Genomic DNA, 26711 nt, shown 5'->3' on the forward strand with positions numbered 1-26711 from the left:
ATTTTGAACATGGCCACATTGGTAGCCCTATTGGATATCAGATCACCATAAATTCAGGAGGAACAGTGATAACAATATTTTCAAAATGCATGGATGCTGTGTCGGCCATATTGGATGCCCGAGCAGCAACATTTTCATTGAGAGAAAAGTAATAATCATATAAAAACGTCTGGTGAAAACCCCATGTCAATCTGACTTTTCCTTTAGGAAAAGATAGCATCATTTTCGGCACAATTTATTTTAAAATACAGGATCAACAAGATATAAGATGGGCTCAGTTTTTATATATAATCAACTAGACGCTATAAAAACGGTTTTGTGAAAACTCCATGGCAGTGTGACTTTCTGTTTAGTATTAATAGTACTGAGATATGAAATTGTCAAGATGGCTGCTTTGACGGCCATATTGGACATCGTATCGGCACCATTTTCATTTAGGAGCAACTAGGCATGATAAGAAATATTTTAGTGAAAATCCCATGTTAATAAGACCAGTTAATCACAAGCAGTAGCACTAACAAGACTTTACTGGATGTCCGACTGGCAACATTTTCAACTGCTATAATATGGAGTGTGTGTGTGTGTGTGTGTGTGTAAAACCTTTCGTAGCATTTCTCAAAATAGTTGAGAAGTAGTTATAAAAAAAGTGTCTGCAGACGGACGACGCATCGTAAGCTATCTAGTCTATAATCAATATAGATAATTAATATGCGTACTGCAATCAACAGATATAAAATAAAAGATTCGGTAATGATTTAATGAAATAAGAAAGACTGGATATAACAAAAGCATAATTATATTATCAACCAGAAAATATGTCAAGTGTTTCTTGAAGCAAGACTGAATGACATGAATGTATCAGTGTGTTGTAAAACACTGAATGAAATTATGACATATCAAAAGAAAAACGGAAAAGACAAATTTATTTTCTACCTTTCCTTCTACAAACGAAAACATGCATATAAAAAAGCGTTAACCGCTATATTAATGTCTGTACGATCACACCAGTATTGTTTGTCTTATAAAATAACGTCCCTCCTGGGGCATCTCAATTCTGCCGAAGCAGCTGTTTATACGTCCATGAAATGTATACAAGCAACCATACAAAACAATGTGACCTTGTTTCTGTTTGTAACGGTCACGACCATCGCCAATAATGTAAACAAATGCAGAGACGATATATTTGCTTGTATCGAGTTAATCATATATATATATACTTTTTAATACGGAGTTTTTCATCCACATGATTATATATATATATATATATATATATATATATATATATATATATATATATATATATATTAAATAAAATCATGTGGATGAAAAACTCCGTATTAAAAAGTACGTATATATATACTCAAAAATAGTGGTTATCAATATGCAGAACACTGAAGAAGCATATTTCGTGCGGTATCCCACGAGATAATGTCAACTGTTTACAGGTTATGTTCTGCTGTTTTATAAATATTCGCAGAGAAAATATTAACAGTAACATCAGTATGCTTCTAATTTCCAGGTTTAAAAAAAAACAGCCCATTAATAAAAACAAGAGCTTGAAAAAAAGCACATTGTGATATTTCAGCTGTAATCGACTGCACGATAGCTGGCCATACTTAATTACATACCAAGCCAATGTCAAAATGGCCGATCAAACTTCTTGATTAGAATGTTATCGATATACATTGCAGTTAGAAACATTTCGGGGGTTAATCCAGCGAATTCTCCAATAATTAACGGCCTTGCATAAAATAATGTTTGTCTACTCTACTACTTCGAGATTGTATAGCTATTACAAACCCTGACGGATTCGGTGCTGAATGTGCTGTCAAACAAATCATTGTTACTAACCAAAGAAATATTAAATACACTGGAGAATCTAAATTACTGGAAGATATCTGGAGATGTTTAGTGAAAATGAGGTCAGCCGTAATCAAGCACCGGAAATGTACAGATTAGTTTCGAGTTTGAAAACTTGAAGACATTGGTATTTGGTATCTAATATATGTAATTAGCGAGTGATTTTGTCTTTAGCGAGTGATTGTGTCATTAGCGAGTGATTTTGTCATAGCAACGATTACAAAACAATCTTCTGTGTGCAAACGTTTGCTGAAGCATCCGGAAAAGACGCTGAGCCCCTCAGGTCCGGCTCTTTCTATGTGCTCCGGAAAAGGTTTGCTTACACAGAAAATTGTGCACAACAGCTAAATACACAGTCCTTTCGAATCTGCTCTTTTTATTATTGATCAATCATCTCATGCTTAGAGTGAATATATTTATGTACAAAATATGAAACCATGGAACATACACACCAGAACAATAAGGAACTATTACCGAACAAAGAAAATATCTGGATACTTCTTGTAACAATTACTAAAAAAAAATATACATTTACTGAAATAGTTAAAGAAAAAAATAAAGACAAATAAAAGCGAACATACTAGTTTATATATTTGGCCCCTTTTGTACAATCAAGAAGCGCTGGTCTCCAACATGTGTCCTAAATGAAAAGCATTTTTTTTTTATTAATTTGAAAATGATATTGGATCTGATATAATCCGGCCTCTCTCCAAATTTAAAATGTTTCTGAACATTGTTTTAAGTTTTGGATAGCAGTATGACCTTGATAGAAAATTAATATTTTAATACCTCTGCGGAGATATATTAAAAAAACAACAATATATCAAATGAATTAATTATGATTTCACTGCTAGAAGATTTAAATACAAATAACATATCAAAGTAATTAATTATGATTTCACTGCTAGTTGATCAGCAACAGCATCACTCAACCAAACATCCAAGACACCGTATCTACTTTATTTCACGTAATCAAGAAAATACCAGTCGCAAAGTGGACGATTACGATTAGGTGAAATATGTTTAAATCACTGACATAATCGGAGCAGTGGCGTCACCAGCGGGGTGCGGGGGGCGCGGACCGCACCGGGTGACACCATCAGAGGGGGGTGACACCAAAATGACTGTCTATAAAAATAAAAAAGTTGTGCATGAAGGATGTCCATGGGGGTGACACAACGAGTTCCCGCACATGACTGTCTATAAAGTTTTTGAATTTCTGTGCATGAAGGGGGTCCATAGGGGTGACACCATGAGTTACCGCATATGACTATCAAATTTTTGAATTTTTGTGCAGGAAGGAGGTTCAATAGGGGTGACACCATCAGTTATTGCACTGGATGACACCAATCCTAGTGACGCCACCGAATCGGAGGATTGCACCATTACCGTCCATGGTGTTCCGTGTGTCACTGTCAGGTACTTAATTTGAAACACGTAAAGGCCATTAAGGAACATCACATTTATTCTACGGTATATCGGTCCCACCATGTCATGGTTCTAATATGACAGTCACCGTGTATCTTTCTAAAATATATTCAGGGCCGCGGATAGAGTATATCAAGAAGGACAAAATTTCGGAGGCCCACAACGGTCAGGGGGCCCACCGCCGTCACAATTTGTGATTCATAGAGACCTACTGGAGAATTTTCAGAAAGGCGCTGAAATATGGCAACAACATCAAGAAATGCTTTACTTACAACTTTGATTTTCGACGTGACGTTTACGACAAATAGTGTCAACAGATACTCTGTTAAAGACTGTCAATGATGGACTCTATCCTACACAAGCCAAAATTTGCATAGCCATATCACCACTTCTTAAAATACTGTCCATCCAGTATTAGCAAGGAATCACGTGCTGGCCGTACAAATATCAAGGTTACAGTTCGATGAAAAAAATCCACTAGTTTCTATTCCGCTAACCAATGACTGAAATACAGTTGCTATTTTTATCTAACAAATATTACGAATCGAATTAAATGTACTAATATTGAAGGACACAGTTAATTACAATAACCTGCTACTCTGCATTAGTGCTCCAAATGTGTTACTCGGTATTAGTGCCCCATATAGCAGTGAATTGGGAAAAAAATTATGCGGACCAGTGGTGGGAGCGATGTTTTTAAATATATGATATTACCGATCTACGTGGTTTTTTTTATATACTTCGTTCTGCCGATATCGTCGATACGCAGATCACGCCGAAGAAGCATCAAGATGGCGATACACAACAACATCATTAAATGGAGCTTTGATTGTAACTGTTGGATTCCTTAATGATCATTTCAATATATCACATAAAGGTAAAGTGCACATCACAGTGATTTGCTTTTCCCTGCGAGATATGCGTATAAAAACACATGGACTTCGTAGGAGACGGAATATATATATATATATATATATATATATATATATATATATATATATATATATATATATATATATATATATATATATTCACTTGACATATTTGATTACTTTGCTTTAAAGGTGCATACCAAGACACATTCGCTCATAAGATAAATATAAACAAATACACATATGTGTGAACAATGTTACTAAAACAAATACACATATATATATGAAAAATGCTACTAAAACAAATACACATATGAATGAACAATGTTACTAAAACAAATACACATGTATGAACAATGTTACTAAAACAAATACACATATATATGAACAAGGCTACTAAAACAAATAAACATATGTATGAACAATGTTACTAAAACAAATACACATATGTATGAACAATGTTACCAAAACAGAATAACTGTCACTTCTTGGTGTATGGAATATTTGCAGTCGCCTTCAAACATTCTGAATGACAGAAAATATAAACAACATCTTGACATATATATCTGAAAACTGATATAAGCCCAAACGCCATTTAACAAGAATCGAATGGAAAGTGATAATAAACGTCCCGTCTTAAAAGAACGTATTTCTGTGTGAAATCAATGTCCAGCATTGGGACTGGAGCATCTATACTGATTACACCATCCAGACGTTTGTATTTCTTAAATTTCGTTCACACTTGGATACACAACTATAAGTTAACTCACACACATATGCAAGCTATTCACGAATATAATTTTTTTTCATCAAAATACTGGAAGACTTCGGCCATCCAAGGTAACATAACTCGGCAGATTGCCTTCTTTTGCCTGGGGTATGTGTGCTCTGTTGTGTTGTATCTCTGAGACAGCTTTGAGTAATTAGGTTATCACATTAGTGCACGTCGGTATATGTTTGTCACTCTCTCTATCCATGTTCCTTCACTGGGTATAATGACACAAAATATGGTAATACACTCTGTCCATCCATGTGTCATCTCCTTCATCATTGGGTATAATGACACAAAATATGGTAATACACTCTGTCTATCCATGTGTCATCTCCTGCATCATTGGGTATAATGACACAAAATATGGTAATACACTCTGTCTAGCCATATGCCATCTCATGCATCATTGGGTATAATGACACAAAATATGGTAATACACTCTGTCCATCCATGTGTCATCTCCTTCATCATTGGGTATAATGACACAAAATATGGTAATACACTCTGTCTATCCATGTGTCATCTCCTGCATCATTGGGTATAATGACACAAAATATGGTAATACACTCTGTCTATCCATGTGCCATCTCCTTCATCATTGGGTATAAGGACACAAAATATGGTAATACACTCTGTCTAGCCATATGCCATCTCATGCATCATTGGGTATAATGACACAAAATATGGTATTACACTCTGTCTATCCATGTGTCATCTCCTGCATCATTGGGTATAATGACACAAAATATGGTAATACACTCTGTCTATCCATGTGCCATCTCCTTCATCATTGGGTATAAGAACACAAAATATGGTAATACACTCTGTCTATCCATGTGCCATCTTCTGCATTATTGGGTATAATTACACAAAATATGGTAACACACTCTGTCTATCCGTGTCCCATCTCCTAAATCATTGGGTATAATGAAACAAAATATGGTAATACACTCTGTCTATCCATGTGCCATCTCCTTCATCATTGGGTATAAGAACACAAAATAAGTTAATACACTCTGTCTATCCATGTGCCATCTCCTGCATCATTGGGTATACTGACACAAAATATGGTAATACACTCTGTCTATCCATGTGCCATCTCCTGCATTATTGGGTATAATTACACAAAATATGGTAATACACTCTGTCTATCCATGTCCCATCTCCTGAATCATTGGGTATAATGACACAAAATATGGTAATACACTCTGTCTATCCATGTGCCATCTCCTGCATCATTGGGTATAAGGACACAAAATATGGTAATACACTCTGTCTATCCATGTGCCATCTCCTGCATTATTGGGTATAATTACACAAAATATGGTAATACACTCTGTCTATCCATGTCCCATCTCCTAAATCATTGGGTATAATGACACAAAATATGGTAATACACTCCGTCTATCCGTGTGCCATCTCATAAGTCATTGGGAATAATGGAATGGATGGAACAGTATATATGTTATGTTTTTTCAAACAATAATGCATTTTAATTTCAAAGAATATTGAAAAAGTGTGTTTTCAATGATGACCAGACTATCTAATAGTAAGAATGTAATGTTGAAATCTCTTCAAAACTATTACATTCATTTTAATTCTCAAATTTTTTATAGATAGAACATTGTAAATGACGAGGTTGGTATATGGGATGTCCTCAGCCTAAAAAAACTGTAAAATAAACTTCACAAGCTATTACAGGCCTGCATAAGCAATAAAGCATTTGATTCTGAAATTCAGTTTTCCCGTGTTTTCCCATGTTTTCTCTTTAAGAGTAGCTGCCAACAGGTTACATATTTCTTTTATTCTGACATCTGAGACTAGCACGTTTTACATTGGCAAGTATGAATTGGGATTTTAACAATGGATGCAATTTACACAGGATCACTGCATGAATGGGACAAATACCCATTCTGGATGAAGTCCTGTTCACACCTATGTGGAAAGATAAGTACTCCAGCGGATCACTTTTAATTTCATCGTAACCAAGGTCTGTTTGCTGTCCAACTTAAGTTACAGACAATACTGAAAACTTTGTCATTCACTAACTTAAAATAAGGTTCACTGATTAAAAATAACAACCAAAGTAGTCTTTTTTTATATAAAAAAACAAGTGCATTCACAACGATGTCCTCATCATCGTAATACGTTTTTAAACAACACTGCATAACGGAGAAAAGTTTAAATATCTTAATATATTTTTAGAAACATAATTTTGATCTCTAATATACTTTCCTTGTCATAACTTCCAGTTGGATTTTTGGATGGCGAGAGGAATAGCGTTAATGCCTATAAATTTCGCTGTTGTTCCCATTTTGTTTGTTTCACATTCTTGTCTGTAAGAATGCTCAGCAGTCTGTGATTCAAATCCGGTATTTGTCCTGGATCCATGGTTGATTTGGACCGGCTCATAATGCACCCATAGGATGTCGCCCGTTGGCACCCATTCAAATCCCAGCTCTCGTAGCATGGTAACTAGGCTGGTGTCATGGGAGGGGATAAACCCGTATACAATGTACCCTTTCGTTAACAGTTTTCGGGTGAGATCGTTGAAGATGATTTTGTAATAGTCCTTGTCCCTGTGCTCTGGTCTAACATAAATCATGGCTATAGAACCATTATACTGCATGCATGTGTATGCCAAAAGCTCTCCCTTAGCATCAGAGAGGCAGCTACTCTCAAAGTTCTCGATGACGCTGCTGAAATAACCCTCTAAGTCCTCCCTCCCTCGACTATCTTCCCAGTCCTGCCTCAACACGGCGGCATGTTCAGGACGCAGCTTGCCAAGGTGAAGGCCCTCTGGAACCCTGTGAGCAACAAGATTTTCAAATTAGTTTTTGTAGCGGCCATATCGGATGTAAAATTGATAGAAGTTTCATTTAGGTCTCTACTGGGAGACTTCTTCAGGTGAAAACTCCATGTCAATATGATCATTCATTCAGGCAAAATTGTGACAGGATTTTTAAAATAGTCATTGTGACAGCCATATTTGTCGTCTGCGGGGCACCATTTTCATGCAGGACCAACCAGACATCATAAGAAGTCTTTCGGTGAAAACCCCATGTTGACATGGCATTTAGTTCTGTAGCGATAAGATTTTCAGGATGACCACCACGGCGACCATATTGGATGTCAGATAGGCATCAGTTTCATTTAGGACCAACCAGACACCATCAGATGTCTTCTGGCAAAAAAAACCATTTTCATATCACTTAACATATAGGAGTTGTGGCAAAAAAATTTCAAGATTGCAGTCATATGTGAGGTCAGAAATAACACCACTTTTATTCAGAATAAACTAGAAATTATAATCAGCCTGCCAACGAAAACTCCATTTGATATGATTTTCAGTTAGGTAATTTTCAAGATGGCCATTGTTGCGGCCATATTGGTCATCTAATCAACATAATCCTTTCCCACTCTGATAATACTTTCAATTCAGGAGGAATAGCGAAACAACAAGCTCTTCAAGATAGATGTTGAGATGCAATACCAGACGTCAGATCAGCACCATTTTCATTAAGACCAACTAAACGTCATAAGAAGTCTTCAGACGAAAACGCCAAGTCGATATCATTTTCCGTTCAGGAATAGTAGCAAGAACAAGATTATCAAGATGGCGGTCAAACGGGACGTTTGAACAAATAGACCAAGGACTGAATGTATGTGCAAGTTTCGTGGAAGTTCCCAATATAGTTTAGGAAGAGAATCAATATCAAATTCGTATCAACGAACGGACGTACGGACCACGGACTAGTGAGAAAAGACCATCCCATAAGCTTTTCTAGACCATGACCAACTGAGCTAAAAATAAGAGCACATGCAAAACTATCTGATAGAAACTGCGATAGGAAGAACACCAGAAAAAGAGGTTCAGTAGCTGTGTTAACATATTTGTACTTTGCAATGGTTCTGAATAGCTTGTATAATGTACTGAAAAAGCGAATTTGCATATGCAAAAACTTTAACCAAGGAAATAACAAATAATAACCTTTGATACTTGAAATGTGTCCATATGTAATGGATTCTCCACCCCCACCCCCATATGATGCAATTGATGGGCAATTTTTTAACGCGATTGAGGGCGTAACTCATTCAAATTGTATACATAAGAATAAAAATCAAGCTTTCCCATACGTCTTCCTAATGCAAGCATTCTTGCCAAATTTCGTTTTAATTCATCAAACCCTTCACACGTGTTGCACGACATTGAAGGGCAAAGTTCTCAGTCAAACTTGGACCAAAACACTTATAAGATTTGCTGGAAAATACTGAAAAGAAAACCCAACCAAGGACTGTTTTTCTTACGTAAAACCCGAGATCGATTTGATTCCAATCAATAAAATCCTTCAAAAGCTACTAAACGGAAACGAAATGGAAGGGCAAAGTTCATAACGAAACAAGGACCACAACTCCGTAACTTAGATCTCTTAAATGTAAAGAGTCATATCAAATCTGATTTAAATTTATGAAGTCCTTGAAGCATTACCGAGCGGAAACGACACGGAAGTGTAAAGTTCTAAGTCAAACACAGGGTATAACTCCTTGTCAAAAAAGCCGGAAAACGGTGAAAATCAAATTTGGCATAGTTCTTCCAAATATAAAATCATAAACAGAATTTTATTTCAATCCATGTAGTATTCATAATATTGTGCACAATGAAACGCTTTCATGCTACAGCAGGAATATTGAGAAACAAAATACTTACACAGGCTGCTCGGGTGGTTCTTTCTTGTTCCATGCGTACATGAGTCTCACTTCCTTTGAAGACAGTTTCCCCAAGTGTTTTCGGGACATATCCGTCAAGAGAGGGGCTAAGTCTGGTGGCACTCCTGTAAATAAAGCAAAAAGTAAACCGTAAATGATAATTAACAAGATATGTGTGTGTGTGTGTGTGTGTGAGAGAGAGAGAGAGAGAGAGAGAGAGAGAGAGGGAGAGATTTGGATTTTTAACGTAGCTTCAAAAAAAAATTCAGTCATATCGCTACGATGTCCGCAGTTTGTCAGTTTATAGTGATGTATAGGGGACGTCCATTAATTATGTCAACAATTTTTAGGCAATTCCCCCCCCCCTTGTCAACAACTGTCAAACTTTCAGTGACCCCCCAATAAAATTTGTTTACCCCCCCCCCCAAACTAACAATATTTTATACGGCTGGCTTTTATGCTAAAAATAGAATTATGGAAATTAAAAGGTCTACAAATAAATTTTAATACATTTTTTTAACTTGTTAACAAATTTCAAATTGACTATAACACTTTGAATTCATGAAAAAATCGAGACTTTATATTCTAGCTTCTATCATCTTCCCATGGGGAAGCCAAATGTTCCTCAATTGTTATAATGGGCATAGTGGCTGATTCATTAATTTCTTCAGATTAATACCATATGTGGTTAATCTATCTACAGTCTACAATCTACATTGAATAAAAACAAAATATGATGATGCAAGACTGTGACTTCCTTGGCAAGAGCTCAACCGGTTTAGGATTAAACTGGTGGGCTGTTGACGGGCGAGCGAGTGTGTGCCATACCAACGCACCGACTAATTTCCTATTTTTTTGATTTATTAAATTTATTGTAAAAAATAACATTGTTGACGTCAATTTATCTTGAACTCACCCCTCCCCCATGTCAACAATTGTCAAACTTCTTCAAACCCCCTCCCCCCTATTTTGTTGACATAATTAATGGACGACTTCATAGCACTGCGGCATCATGCCGCAGACATGCAGCGTCATGTTCCACCCAGTCACATTATCTTGACACCAAGCCGACCAGTCCTAACACTAACCTCTTAATGCTGAGCACCAAGCGAGGCAGCTACTAGCACCATTCTTATACATCTTTGATATGACTTGGCCGGGGTTCGATTCCGCGACCTCCCGCATAATTAACAAAATAAAACACTGATTAAAAAGTGTCTATTATATTTTGGAAGCCACAATAGTTCAGTTGATTCAGCATGAGACTCGTAATCCAAAGGTAGCGGGTTCGACATCCATCCTGGTTAGCCTGGGTCGGAAGCCTCAATATATCCTTGGAAAAGGCACTTCACTCCCATTTCTTAGGCATGCTACAGCCAATAATGTGATGAAAGTACATTTGAAAACTAACCAGGCAACATCATGTTTAATTTTTACGGCCCGTTATAAACATGGTGTAGAATATAGTGTTTATTGCTTCGTTCCGAAAGCTTTGCGCGAGTCGATTTAATGAAATGGCCAATTTATTGCGTGAAAAACGAACTAGTTCTTGACCTAGCACGTCACTCAGTTTAATAAAGTTGCGACTAAACTGAAGGAATGAACCCATACGTCTATATTGGTTTTAATTTATTACTTCTTTTCTCAGCGATGACAACATGAATAGCCCCACTTTCTTCTCCAGCTGCGTCAGAAGACAATGAATTAATAGAAACACGTATTGAGCAACGGCGGTATTAGCGTGAGAAACGAGAACATTATGTGTATTTTTATTTCTCCTGCAAAATGTATATTAATGATCGGTTCACAGGAGAGACACGACGGCCTTCGTGGAACCGTCGTTCTTTACAGTGAAATAAAGCCACAGCTCAGAGTAAAACATAATCTTAAGAATCAAAATATAACAGAAACACTGTTACCAGTCTAGATTTGAGTACATTACTTCAAGGCTAGACTGTTGAAGAATATAAATAGAACACAGTTGTATATTTGTACATACAACGATGCAAGAGTTTGGTACCGTATACGGCGTTATTTTCGGAACATCGCGGTATACCGCAATGGTATTAGGGATCAACAATTTCTTTGAATCTGGTGCCGTAACACTATTCCAACAAGAAATTCCGTCTGTCAATGGCTGGGAAAATATCTTGCTTTGATTTCAAGTAAATTAACACCTTATGATATTATTTGAAGAAGAAAAATATTATCTCGAGATTAACAATACAATATCTCAGACCAAAGAGAAATCGCAGCCACCCCATAAATTAAATGGTCAGTAACATACAGTAGATAAATCTGCAATGTGTGTGCTAATTGTTGCACACGTTATAATCTAAAAATATAACTGAAGCGAGTTGATCAAGCTTAAATTAAAAGTCATTGTACTGATATTACAAAGCTTGTTCATCAAAAATAGGAAGCGTTGACACGGAAGTCTACAATTTACTAGCTGTATTATTGATATAATAGGCAGGGAAACTTTGAGTGGGATGCCAACACCCGGGCAAGATAATAACTCAGAGAGGGTCAGTAAGCATAAAACTTATTCATTGAACAAATGAGAAAATATCAGAAGACTTGAGAAATTATTTAAAATTCAAAAAGAAAACTCCTTTGAATCTTAAAACGATTAATCTTACTAAGGAATACACGATATTAACACATCAACATAACCAGACAATAACTAAAACAAAGCGACATTCATATTATTTTTAATCGGAATTTCTTTCAAGGAGTCCAATATCACAACATCCCATTTGACCACCTCGCTGACGTATATGACGCGTGTCAAAATGTGATTAAATGATTATGAATATTGTTATATTGGTAAAATTCCAAATTAATTTGTGACAAATAGAACTGTTCTGTAAAAAAAATGTAATAATTTTGTGAAATACTGTATCATGTAAAACGAAAACATACTGTTAACTCGGGAATTTCCTTCCATTCCCTACTGACCGAAACTACTGAAGAATCAGTACAAAAAAGTACCGCAATACGTATCACCGTAAAAACATACCGCGCACCTCTATAAGATACCCAGATTTATGAGGCAGACCAATTAATCGTATGATTACATTACTATCCATTTTTTGATTTTGTTAAATGTATTATTTCGGTATTCATATTGATATTATAATGTTACATTGTCATACAGGAATTTCCGAAACAAATGAATATTCTTAACACTTTCTAGTCCGTGACCTACAATCAAGGTCACGTTTATTAACAAGTCGGGTAGAGCTTATCAAGTTTCATATCATTACATCAAAACACGACTCGCTATGTAGGTACAGTTGTGCAGTTGAAGAGTTCCTGATTTTGACATTTGTCTGTATATCTTTTATATGTCACTTTCTAGAACAAGTTTTGACAGACGAGACAATAAATTAGAATTTTTTTAAATGTCAGGGTTAGAAATAAATGATATTTTAGTTTAAATCTTAACTGTCAAATATAAGTTTTAATGAAATATTAGTGAAAAGTTAAAAGTCAACTGTTCCAATGTGCTATTGTTTTTGATGAAAAATGAAAAACCGACGACAAACAAGAGATCCAAGTGGGTATTATCGCTTACCGGAACTGTCGATACATGTCAACTTGTGAAAACAACTGCACACAAGCATATTTCAGTAGAGGGGAAACAAAAATATGGGTCGCATAACTGAACACTGTTAGTTAATGTTAGTGTCATTTATCATTTTCCCCCAAGATATCATAAACACACACACACACACACACAAGAACTTTCTCGGCATAAAAATGAGAGTTAATTCATATAACCAAGATTGTCCACTGTTAGTTAATGTTAGTGTCATTTATCATTTTCCCCCAAGATCTCATAAACACACACACATACACACACGCGCGCGCGCACGCGCACACACACACATACAAAAACTTTCTCAGCATAAAAATGAAGAGTTAATTAATATAACCAGGATTGACCACTACATTTTTCCCTGTCCGAGGTGACCTTGCAGTCAGCATAGATTCCTAGGTCTGTCATTACCCTTCTGTATTCGTAACCTTAAAACCATTGAAATGTGCACCCAGTGATCACCCTTGATCGAATACCAAATTTCTCAGGAATTATTCCAGGTCATGGTTTTCTTTGGTTTTAGTAATTAAATCAGGAAGTGTTTTAGAATGAGAGAATACTGAACTTCCCAGGGACACGCCAATACGTAGACATTGGCTGGACTGGGCGGGAACCCAACCCGCGACTCTTGGATTACGAGTCCTACGCTGTACCATTCGATATATCATGGCTTCATCAAGTTAGGTCTCATTCCGTTAAGAGATTATATAGAAGTTATTGAAAGTTTTCTAGTTTAAGTACAAATAGCATATTTAATGGCAAATCGGCATTACTTGTATAAATATGACAGGTTTTTATCCCAAGATGTTTGTTTCTGACAAGTTTGGTCATATTCTATTCGGTGTGTTTTGGAAAACGGATTATTAATATTTTTTTATATTCTTCGTTTAGTAATGCTGGCACTGAAGTATATATATATATATATATATATATATATATATATATATATATATATATATATATATATACACACACACACGCACACACAAGGTCTTCATACCTAGATAATTTCTGTCAAGACTTGTTACATTTATGTTTCTATGGTTTGTAGAAGTAAGTTAGTGATTTTTCTTCTTAAGTAAGAATGGGATACTATTATACCGGCATCATTTTAATAAAAATTAAAGAACTTAACGCCAAATTGTTTTCGTCAAATTCCGTCAAATTAGGTTGAGCGGATGTTTTAAAAGAAGCCTCTTCATGGTCTTCATTTATTTATCTGATAGTGGATCGGCACTGAAGAAATAAATTTTAAAGATCATCATGTCAGAATCCTTTATGTCATACTTGGTGAAATTATACTGAGCAGAATTGTTTTGGAACAAGTGCTTTATAGGCTTTTAATGTTAAGTAATAACGACCGTAATAACAACCATTTTTCATCACGGACGTATACGATTAGAAAAAATCTGAAAGTGTTTCATGCTTCCTAAAATCTGTTTAAATTCTGTTTATAAACTAAAATTTTAAAAAAAATTACGAACGGACGACACACCGCGCAATGCGGACGAAGAACCACACCATATAAGCTCGTTTGGCCTAATGGTCAGGGGAGCTAAATATTGCTTATGTCTGTGTCGGTCGCGACAGTCCTTCTTGTCGCTATGATTTATTTCATTTGTAAATTTTATCCAAAGTCCCTCGAAGGGATTGATATTCTACCGGCTGAAAATAATATCCAAGAATTCAAGACGAGAATTTAACAGCTGAGTGTTGAAACAATCTGTGATATTCTTCAATGATAACAAGATAATTTGCTGCTGCGATGGACATATTTGATGTCATCCTGGCGCAATTTTTATTTAAGGTCAACAAGGATCTATATCAAGTCGTCTAGAGGAAACCCGATGTTGATATGACTTTCTGTTTTGCAGAGGCAACGATAACACTATTTTCAAACTGGATGCCATTGTGGCCATCAGACTGGCACCATTTCTATTTAGTACCAACTAGACGTCATTAGAAGTCGTTTGGAACAAGCACAATGTCGGTATGATCAGACATCGTGAAGAAGTAGCGATACAGATGGCCACTGTGACAGACGTACTAAATGTCTGAATGGTGCAGTAGTACCAACTAGACAATTTTATCCCTACGCTGATATGTTGGATGGACTCGTGTAAGGCGTCTGACAAAATAGTTCCAAACAACTGGCTTCAGTAAATATTTTGTTGTGAAGATGATCTTAAATTCAGTCTAATATATACGTTGTGCCTGTAATATCTTGTAACTAAAATTCGACTTATAAATGTTGTAACGTGGTTTTTCAGAAGGTAAAATTGCCCATGCTAATTGGCTCACTTCTGTTGTCAAATTTTCAGTTTCAGCGGTGCTTAACTTTTGCACGTTGTCAAACTCTTCAATATCGCCGGTAAGTAAATACTGAATGCGGTCTGCAATCCCATACTGTCTATATATAAGTGATCGGTTTCGAAAACACCAGAACATATGAAGTTTGTTACGAAGCAACTATACTTTGGGATTAACGTGTCTGTTTTGTTTCATGGCAATCCGCCAATAATAAACTTGTGCTAACGGACAGACAAGGGACAATAGGCCATCCAATAAACTTTTCTGGTCGATGACCAGTCGAGCAACCAAAAAAAGGAAACAAAAAAACAACAACAAAACAAAACAAAACAAAGGAGCAAAACAAAAGAATCCAGAAGAATAGGTGTCGATACTGACTAGAAAACGCGCACGTGCGTGAGTATGTATGTGTATGTGTGTATGATTTAGATTTTTAACGTAGCTTTAACAATTTTAGTCATATCGTTACAATGTGGACGTTTATAGTGATGTCTAGCAATGGGGCATCATGCTGCAGACATGTGGCATGATGTCCCACCAAGTCACATTATCCTGACACCTACCTGGCCGACCAGTCCTAACACTAACCTCTTATATCGTGTTCGTGTATGCTGGATGTTTCTTTTTATTTTTTAACGTAGCTTTCATAATTTTAGTCATGCCCCTACGATGTACAGCACGGCGATTTATAATGATGTCTAACACACTGGGCATCATTCTGCAGACGTGTAGCATCATACCCTATCCAGTCACATTATCCTGACACCAGGCCCACCTGTCCTAACACTAACCTCTTAATGCTGTGCGCCAAGCGTGGCAGTTGCAAGTACCATTTTTATGCGTTTGGTATGATTCGACCGCGAATCGAACTCGCGACCTCCCGCATCTGAGGCGGACGCTCTAACCACTTAGGCCACCAGAGCGGTAGAAAACACCAATATTCATAAATACGCCGCATTTAATTTATCCATAATGTTATCCTTGACAACATTTGTGGAATTAAGTAATCTTAATTAAATGTTACTGAACCTGAAGAAACTGTCTCGCTATTTATCACCTAAACCCTTCTAGCGACAATGATTTGTATAAATTTCAAACTGCGCTGGCTTTTGTTCTTGGAGAAATTCTTTCATAAGAGGTATAACATTTTATTTCAAATAAATAAGAATTTATTCAGTTCATAATTTTAAAATTGTGTTTTGACCCAACGGTTAAACTACGGATTCATAAAAGGAGTACTTTGGGTTGGGAGCGACAAATTTAGGTCTTATATGTTAATTCTATCAAGTCATTAGAACTTTGCTGAAGCGACATTTTGATAAAAGCTCGTATCTTTCTAGGTTTAATAGTTCTAGTGACAATTATATCTGGATTTCAAGTGATAGAACGTGCTTTGTGTAATTTCCTACCGTAAATAAGTGTTTAAAATGAAGGAAAATATCGCCGTCCTACACTGAGATGAATCCGCGACACGTGATGTTCACGCGAGATTACACGGGAGGTGGGTTTTTAAATAAAAGAATGTGCACTTACAGTGTACTTTCTATAAATCTCACAATAAATAAATCAAATAAGCATCTGCATTTGTGTCTTGTTATGTACGATAGCATCCATCATGACAAACTATCTCTTTTGTTTTTCTTCCAGTGTGAATTCATCACGACATCTCGCTACTATTGCATCTTCAATGTACCAACAAAGAATGAAACCTTCTTGAGAGTATTTAGTGTTAATAGTATTCGCTCAGTGCCTGCTATTATTGGAAAAACACGTATACAAAAAAAAAATAATTATTGTAGCATTCTGCAGACGATAATGATAAAAGTCATTTTACTTAAAACCAGTTAATATAAGGAAATTCTTGTGAAATGTGTCCGAATCTCTCTCATGCCCTATAGACAATTATTTGCTGAGCCTTTCATGTGGCAGACGATTTTTTTCCAAATCTAATGCAATCACTCGGCTTTTGCCTAATATCTAAAGCAGACTCTAGCGTCATTTCACTACAGCAATAAAATGTTATCTTTTAAAATAAAATTTAAATATATTGACGTCTAAATGTAATTTTATTACTGAAATGAAAGCCAAGGTGTGTGTGTGTGTGTGTGTGTGTGTGTGTGTGTGTGTGTGTGATTTGGATTTTTAACGTAGCTTTAACAATTTTTCAGTCATATTGCTACGATGTCTGCAATGTGACAGTTTATAGTGATGTCTAGCACTGGGGCATCATACCGCAGACATGTAGCATGATGTCCCACCCAGTCACATTATCCTGACAACAGGCAGACCAGTCCTAACACTAACCTCTTAAAGCTGAGCGCCAAGCGAGGCAGCTGTTAGTACCATTTTTGTAAGTCTTTGGTATGACTCGGCCGGGGATCGAACCCACCACCTTTTGCTTTCGAGGCAGACGCTCAAACCACTAGGCCACCGGAGCGGTCCGCCAAGATATATGCATTTCTTACCAGTACAGAGGAGTTTACTCGGACTGCCTTCAGTTTTATTCACCATCTTAATCTCAGAATGACAAATTGTCTCATGTTAAAATGGAGCAAATTTCCTGATTGCAAAGAAAAACATGTAAATGCTTTTGAAAACAGGTTGTCACAAAATAATTAAAATATCGGTCGATGTCGGACTAGTGTTATTACAGATATGTGGATCTCAAATGTCCCCCGTTTGCTAACATTTTCCTTACTGCCTTAAATAAAGAAACTTGCCTTGAGAAATCTAAGAAGACGAACATCCAGGGGCCACAACTCCTCGAAATGATAACGTGGATGCTTGAAATCCAACTACTTAAAGAAATAATAAGCAACATCTCGTGCAAACATATGAGGCTGACTGACAAGTGCAATAACTCTGTCAAAATTGGAGCTGACTAGACAAAACCTATAAAAGTTGCATTTGGGTCTCTAACACAATGCACACACCGAATCGCATCAGAATAGGTTTCATAGTTCTGGAGAGATGCTGACAACAAGCATATGGTGTAGAGAAATTTTAAAATCGATGAAAAAGGCAGCGATCCTGTCCAAATTGGACCTGAAACTAACGAAATTTTGAAATGACACACCTAAGTGTATTAGGCAGTTTGCTTATCAAATGCTATCCAGTTACGTATAAACGCTTTGGTGGTTACAAAATGTGAACGAATCGACAAACGAACAGAAAATGTTACTAAAATAAAGGGCTCCAGCATCTCAGTTCGGAGTCATAAATGTTCAAGCAAACTGTTCTGTGCACGTACCAAACAATGCCAAAGAGTGACAAATATATAAGAAATTACATTCAGGCGAGTGACACGATACAGCATATGAACACGAAACAGAATATGAACACGCTGCAGCATATGAACACGACATAGCACGTGAACACATTACAAGCATATGAACACGTTGCAGCATATGAATACGATATACCATATGACCACGATATGCCATATGAACACGATATAGCATATGAACACGATAAACCTATGACCACGATAGAGCATATGAACATGATAAACCATAGGAACACGATGCATCATAGGAGCACGATACAGCACATATACACGATTCAGCATATGAATACGATACAGCATATGAACACGATACAGCATATGAACACGATACAACGATACAGCATATGAACACGATACAGCATATGAAAACGATACTGCATATGAACACGATATAGCATATGAACACGATACAGCATATGAAAACGATACAGCATATGAACACGATAAGCATATGAAAACGATATACCTATGACCACGATATAGCATATGAAAACGATACAGCATATGAACACGATAAGCATATGAAAACGATACAGCACATGAACAAGTATATGGATAATCTAAATGTATACAGTCAAATTACATATGCAAGTTTTTTTTTTTTTTCACGAATCAAAGTTTTATTTCTTTGGTAAGATTCCAGAAATAACTTGGATGCAATAGAAGCATACAACTACTGTCAACTAAAAACGTATTACCGTGCAGATTTATGGAAATTTTATATATATATATATATATATATATATATATATATATATATATATATATATATATATATATATATATATATATATATACCAAAGCTTTATACAAGACTAAAATACAAAATTATAGCAATATAGTACATACAATATGTCATTTTACATACGATCTGGAACCCAATTTACAACTGTGAATTTTAATACTCATGCAATTGCACGTTCGAGCTCTTCATAAGCATATCAATATGTTGTATATGCTGTCCCAAAAACAAACACGGATCGGTTTAGAACTGCGACCAAAATGAAATGTTCTTAAACAAACTGTAAATGTTGCCATAACCTGCCTACCTCCAAGAGTGACAATTAAAAACTCGTTCAGAAAGACTTGCAAATGACAAAATATTTCATTTGCAATTATTTGTTTAAAAGTAATAATCAAAAATTGAGATTTTAAAAGAGTGACGCCTTACTGGTTTCGGGTTGGTATAGCTTTTTTAATACACATAAACATAACTTGAGATTGGGTTGGTATAGATTATTTATTACTCAGTGCAGAGATTGAGTTTGGATTGGTATAGAGTATTTATTACTCAGTGAAGAGACTGAGCTTGGGTCGGTATAGATTATTTATTACATTGTGTATAGTCTGAGTTTGGGTTGGCATAGATTATTTATTAAACAATGCATAGTCTGAGTTTGGGTTGGTACAGATTATTTATTACACAGTGCATAGTCTGAGTTTGGGTTGTTACAGATTATTTATTACACAGTGCATAGTCTGAGTTTGGGTTGTTACAGATTACTTATTACACAGTGGTCTGAATTTGGGTTGATATAAATTATTTACTACGCAGTACAGAGTCTGATTTTCGGTTGGTATTGATTATTTACTACACAGAGCAGGATTTGAGTTTGGATTGGTATATATTATTTATTAAACAGAGTATGGTCTGCGTTTGGGTTGGTACATATTATTTATTAAACGGTGTATAGTCTGAGATTGGTTTGGCGTATTATTTATTTATTACATAGAGCACGGTCTGAGTTTGGGTTGATATAGATTATTTCTTACAAAGTGAATAGTCTGCTTTTGGGTTGGAGTAGATTATTTATTACACAGTGCATAGCCTGAGCAAATACTGACCAAGAGTGTATTGAAAGATAATGGAAACAATCAACAAAACATGCACACATTTTAGCTGATCACAACAGAATAAATGAATATCAACTATAAAGGAGGTATACAACGAATTTCTGTCCAAGTGAAACCCCCATTACAAAAATAATCACGTTTATACATAGTGACATTAAAGTGCACCGCGTTTTCTTTCACTTTTCTGGGCCAAATGTGGAACAGGTCACTGAATATCACGCTTCGCACAAGTGACTCAACATAGAATATAAACTTTTATCGACGGCAAGTGACGAATTTCGTTCTCCGCTTGGTTAAGTGTTTTACAATCGCCGTGAAGACGCCCTGGGCGTGACTTGTGACAAGTAATGGATCATGCAGTCGCTGAGTGGATGTAGATGGAAGAAACGAATCGGTCACTTAAGCAGGCACTCGACGTAAACAACAAAAACAATAAATAAATATCAATACGATTAAAATGATAATATACTGATTTCATATAACATTTTTTTTTACAAAATTTACATGGAATTTCCAATGTTAATATGAAAGCTGTCTTACAAGATGAAAAGAGAAAATCCTACCAGTGAAAGTAGCCGGTTTGCTCCAGTCAATAATGCCGGGTCGTTGTATAAAATACTTTAATGGAGTGACGTTCTTCGCATGACAGATGTAGGAGTGTCGGAAGTATTTTGGCACCTGGAGAACACATATTATTTTAATTATTTTGGATACGATGCCATAAACGGTGATGGACTTATTATAGTGTATAAAGCTTTCACTATTTTTGTCATTTGTAAGCCGCTAATGGAACCAATAAAATCTGGAATGAATGCAATCTATTCAAAATGCATCGTGAAAGATAAACGCATGGATTTTTTTTATATTCACATTTTCAGATTAATTTTCTTTTTTCTTTGCAAAAAAATAATAAATAAATAAAAAATAAAAAAATGCTTCCACAATGTTAAGATCACAGTATGGACAAAGACTCTCTTCAAACGTCACATACAAACACACACACACACTATATATATATATATATATATATATATATATATATATATATATATATATATATATATATATATATATATACACACACATCTCGTCTTTAACATTTTAATAAACGTCTTCTTGACCCTTTTCAATAGATGCATATCTGAAGTAGCAGCAATAAATTAAGATAAGTCTTTCAGTGAGAACCCAATCCTGATTTGACCATCCATTCAGGACGAGAAGTGATAACAACCATTTTCAACATGACCAATCATACTGCCATATTGGACTTCAGATCGGCACTATTTGCATGTATGACCAACTAGACATCTTAAGAAGTCTTTTAGTAAAGACCTCATGTTGATGTGACCATTCATTGAAGAATATCGATATAAATAAGATTTCCGACATGGCTGCCATCGCGGCCATATTGGAGGTCAAATCAGTACTATTTTCATTTAGGGTCAGCTATATATAACGGCTGCCATGGCGGCCATATTGGACATTGCATCGGCACCATGTTTATTTAGGAAACAACTCAATATGATATACGGTCTTTTAGTAAAATCTCAGTGTTGATGTGACCATCCATTGAGGAGGAGTAGCGATGACATGATTTTCAAGATGGCTACTGTAGCGGCTTTATTGGATGTCAGATCGGAACCATTTTAAGTTAGGTAAGACCAACGAGACATCGTGAGAAGTGTTTTAATGAAAACCACATGTTGACAACACCATCCACTGAGGAGGAGTAGCGATAACAAAATGTTCAACATAGCTGTCAAATAGTATAGTAGAAGCAGCGCTAATAGACTTTTGCTAACGGACGGACGGACGTACCAAACCCCCACCCCCACCCATTTTTCTTAACCTCTTAAGTAGTCTCCCTTTTAAAGTTAATTCTTCGGCACTTATGTACTCAGGTTACACACATTCAGCTTATGCCATACAAGTTTCCTATTAAATATATCAAAGGCCCTCACAACCGCATGTACAATAAAATCTGCCCTCGAGTATTTGCCAATAAGTGTAATCAGTACACATATCAACAGAATTTCAACCTCTTCGAATCCGGACCGTGTCTTCACCTATTATATCGTTTTCCTTTACCAACAGTACAATCCTTTTATTCAGAATAATAGCCAGAACCTAACCCATAAATGACACCGGGCTTGTTCCTCTTTGATTATTCTGGTCAGTTTGGTTGCCTTTTGTAAGGAGTATAATCCGTACACCAGTCTTTTGGAAAACACGAGACATTAAACATTCCATTAAATACATATGTAACTAATAAAACCATGTTCTTTTTTTCCAATGACATTTTTTTAAAATCACAAATTGTGCCATTATATCCTGGCGCTTTCCCCGAATTTGACTGATATCAGTTATTGCTTTCCTTGCCACATCTTCAGTAATAAAAGTGATAAGATTATCGCATGTTGTATTATTCAAAGAATATGGCGTATCACCATGAGGACTAAGTAATACACCCTAAAAATATTTAATCCATCTAGGGATGGAAATCTGTTGTTTGCCATGACATTATCTTGATCTATGTAAATTCTAAAAACGCTGAAGAATCTTTATTTTTAAAAGCAGAAGTCATCCTAATTTGCAGTATGGTTTCAAAACGACCTTTTCTTTCTACAAATAACTTCCTGTAACAGCTTTTATGACTGTGAAAAGTTTCTGATTTTTTGCAGGACTATGGTGCCTTTCAATGTAATTCTTTAAACCAATCCACTTTTATAGTGACACCGACACATTAATAGGGAACTCCTGACTGTTTTCTTGCCACATCAATCTGCACCTAGTCAAAGGATTTGTTGTTGTTGTTGTTATTGTTGTAGGGTTTAACGCCATTTTTCAGCACAAGATAGGCTACGCATGGCGGCCAGTATAAATGGTGGAGGAAATACCCGAGAAAACCTCAGAAAGAACCACCGACCCACGAGAAGCTACTGGCAAGCTTTCTCGCATACCTACATTGGCCAAACCTGAGACTCGGACCCACGTAGACAGAGATGAGATGGCAGTGATCCGTAACGGTGAGCGCTTTGTACCACTCGGGGCCACCAAAGGATCTTTACTAAATATTCTAAATTGGTCGTCAATCTATTGAAGATTACATCAATTTTGCGCTACTTTTCTTTACAATCAACTTTATATATCCAGGGTGTTGTTTTCTCAAAACGTTCTCCTAATAAAACTTTAAATTTTATGTTCTTTGAGTTGTAGCCTAATTATCGTGCTTCAAATATGCTTGCACAATAACAAAACGTGGTGGATTTAAAAGGGTCGCCGTTGATCATTGTCACACACTCCAAAAAAACTGATCTTAGTACCTGCGCGTCTACCAAGATGTTTGTGTTTAGACAACATGGAATGTTATATCTAGTAAAACTGCAAAAGTGGCCCGGATTTCGCAATTAGAATATCTTCCTGAACTTAAGTAAACAACGTCAAGTCTAGTCCAAAGCAATTTGATTAGACGCAATTTAAGCATGATGTTTAGAGTATTATTTCAATTTGACCAGTCCATTCTTTATCTGATGTTTCGCGGCACATCAGCGCACGAAAGGTTGTGGTGAACCAAGGAAACTGGATTATAATTCCTCGCCTCAAGGCACAGCCAGGGCGACTGTGCTGGCCAGTCGAACTTGAACCATTTTATAAGCGTGACCGCCATGCTAACCAAAGCGCCACCGAAACTTCCTTCAGATGTTGGAAGTTTGGACTTAAAATTTAAGATACGTTGAGATATATGGACCGATAATGCCAAATTAAATAAAGGAGACTTTAGAACCCGGGTGAATGAAAATGGTGACTATGACTTAATATTTTGTTCTCCAAATATTTATATTGGCTCTATATATGTGCGCGTGTTAATATGAAATAAACCAGATCATACTGAAATTCTCTCTCTCTCTCTCTCTCTCTCTCTGACCAGCAGTAATGTTACACACAGTCTGATATTTTCTTAATAAAATACGACAAAGTTTTTGACAACACAGAATAACCTTACATGTACTATAATTTTATAGTACTATAAATGCAGATAATGTTACTCCATGCTGCCACAAATTTCCGTCGTATTCTCTTGATAAAACATCAGATGAATGTGAATCACATGAGCATTTCAATTGTAATCGTGTGATGTGACACCACCGTCTCCAGTTATTTACAAGTACATATGCCCTACATGAAATACATCGGAAGAGTAAAGCTGATAAGATAAACCCGCTGTATTTAGATCCAAATATAACTGTACTCTGTCACATTTCGTACACTATGAACTATATTTTTTCTTAATGCTTGTGCGTAGGGGTGGGGGTGGAGAGGTCTTTTAAAGGTGAGGCTAAAAACATTAAAAAAGTTCAATAAATCTAACGGTTATTTCATACTAACAAAACTCCTTAGGTCAGCTACTGTTGATCGTTCTAAGTTGGAAGGCTTATTACGAAACTAAAATATTTCCTAGTAAATGTACACGTTTGTCCCAGATGTCACGCAGAGTGTAACATGTACTTTTATGTGGCTCGGATTACGAATACATTGACAGATGAAGTTAGATCTCTACAACAGAAATAGAGGTCCTTGTGGGAATGATTTCATTCTCACGATATGTAGGTGTCGCTTTAAATCAGATTCATTTAAGGTCCTGATGACATATTGTTGATTAGTCAGCTCATCTGAGATCTAGACTAGGCAAGTGATTATGCTAATATTTTATCACAATTAGGTATACAGCCCATATAGTTGTAGCAAGCTGAGCAAATCAAATCCCAAAATGATTTATTAATTGGTGTAATTCCCGCTAACAGTCATAATGGTCCGACATCCTGACGATGTGATTCGTGTATGTACGTAGGCATGTCTAATACACGTCACCTCAAATACTGGGTTAAATGGTGCCGCTACAAGAAAAGTTCTAAAAATGTAAATATACAGAATTGGAAAGTTTCTGAAGATAAACCTGACATACCATGTCTCATCACAATTTAATCAGAAATACTGCTTCAACAACTCTCTCTGTGTGTGTGTGTGTGATTCGGGTTTTTAACGTAGCTTTAACGGTGTCTGCAGTACAGCAGTTTATAGTGACGTCTACCACTGAGGCATTATGCTGCAGGCATGTAGCATTATGTCCCACTGCTTACAGTCCTAACACTAACCTCTTAATACTGAGCGCCTGGCGAGGCAGCTTGGTACCATTTTTAAAAGTCTTTGGTATGAGTCGGTCGGGCTTCGAACCCGTGACCTTCCGCATCTAAGGCGGACGCTCTAATAACTATGCCACCGGAGCGATTTAATATAGTAGATTTAATATAAAGATTTACATTAAAACTACCTATATCAGATTTGACTTTTCACCATTTTCCTTCAGCATTAAATCGAGTCATCGTCCCTGTTTTACTAAGAACTAAGAACACATATATTAAATCTGATTTTAATTGATGGGTCCATTTTAGTGGAAATGATGACGACGACGACGTCAATAATAATAATAATAATAACAACAACAACAACAATAATAATATGATGATGATGCTGATGGTGGTGGTGATGAAGATGAAGAAGAAAAAGAGGACGAGGAGAAAGAAAAATGTGAATCAAAAGGAAACCAAAGCAAGATTCAAAAATAAAGTATGATAGACAAATAGGAAATGGATAGTAAGATAGAGAGTAGATGGATGAATGGATAGACAGATCGGATCTTACCACGTCTTGTGACCTTGGTCGAATGACGATGCAGGTCCAGTCTGGCCATTTGTCGACGATGATTTCCAATCCTGGTATAAGGCCCTTCAGCAGATTTCGCACCAAATAGTAGATCTATGAGTAAGTAAAATAAATATGACACTATATGTGATAAAAACAACATAACATATGATTTCACGCAAGAGACTTATCCATGTTGAAAAATTGTTTTTAGTTCCATCAACATAACATATGATTTCACGCAAGGAGACTTATATATGTTGAAAACTTGTTTTTAGTTCCAACATGTACTTTGTGTACACTTTCATCGGTCACAGT

General features: G+C 36.1%; 1 protein-coding gene across 1 annotated transcript in view; it reads right to left on the bottom strand.

Annotated features, from left to right (window-relative positions):
* Positions 1-741: 741 nt before the first annotated feature.
* LOC149795033 (glycine N-acyltransferase-like protein Keg1) overlaps positions 742-26711 on the bottom strand; it is a 40451-nt gene continuing 14481 nt past the window's right edge. Inside the window, exons 2-5 of the mRNA XM_089964701.1 lie at positions 26394-26507; positions 21257-21371; positions 9641-9764; positions 742-7739 (exon numbers count right to left, since the gene is read on the bottom strand). Coding sequence (XP_089820827.1) covers positions 7172-7739; positions 9641-9764; positions 21257-21371; positions 26394-26507 — 921 coding nt within the window. The 3' untranslated portion in view covers positions 742-7171. The remainder of the gene's footprint in view (positions 7740-9640; positions 9765-21256; positions 21372-26393; positions 26508-26711) is intronic.

This window comes from Sinohyriopsis cumingii, chromosome 7 (genome assembly GCF_028554795.1).
Source record: "Sinohyriopsis cumingii isolate HCF-2022 chromosome 7, ASM2855479v2, whole genome shotgun sequence".
Taxonomy (NCBI): domain Eukaryota; kingdom Metazoa; phylum Mollusca; class Bivalvia; order Unionida; family Unionidae; genus Sinohyriopsis; species Sinohyriopsis cumingii.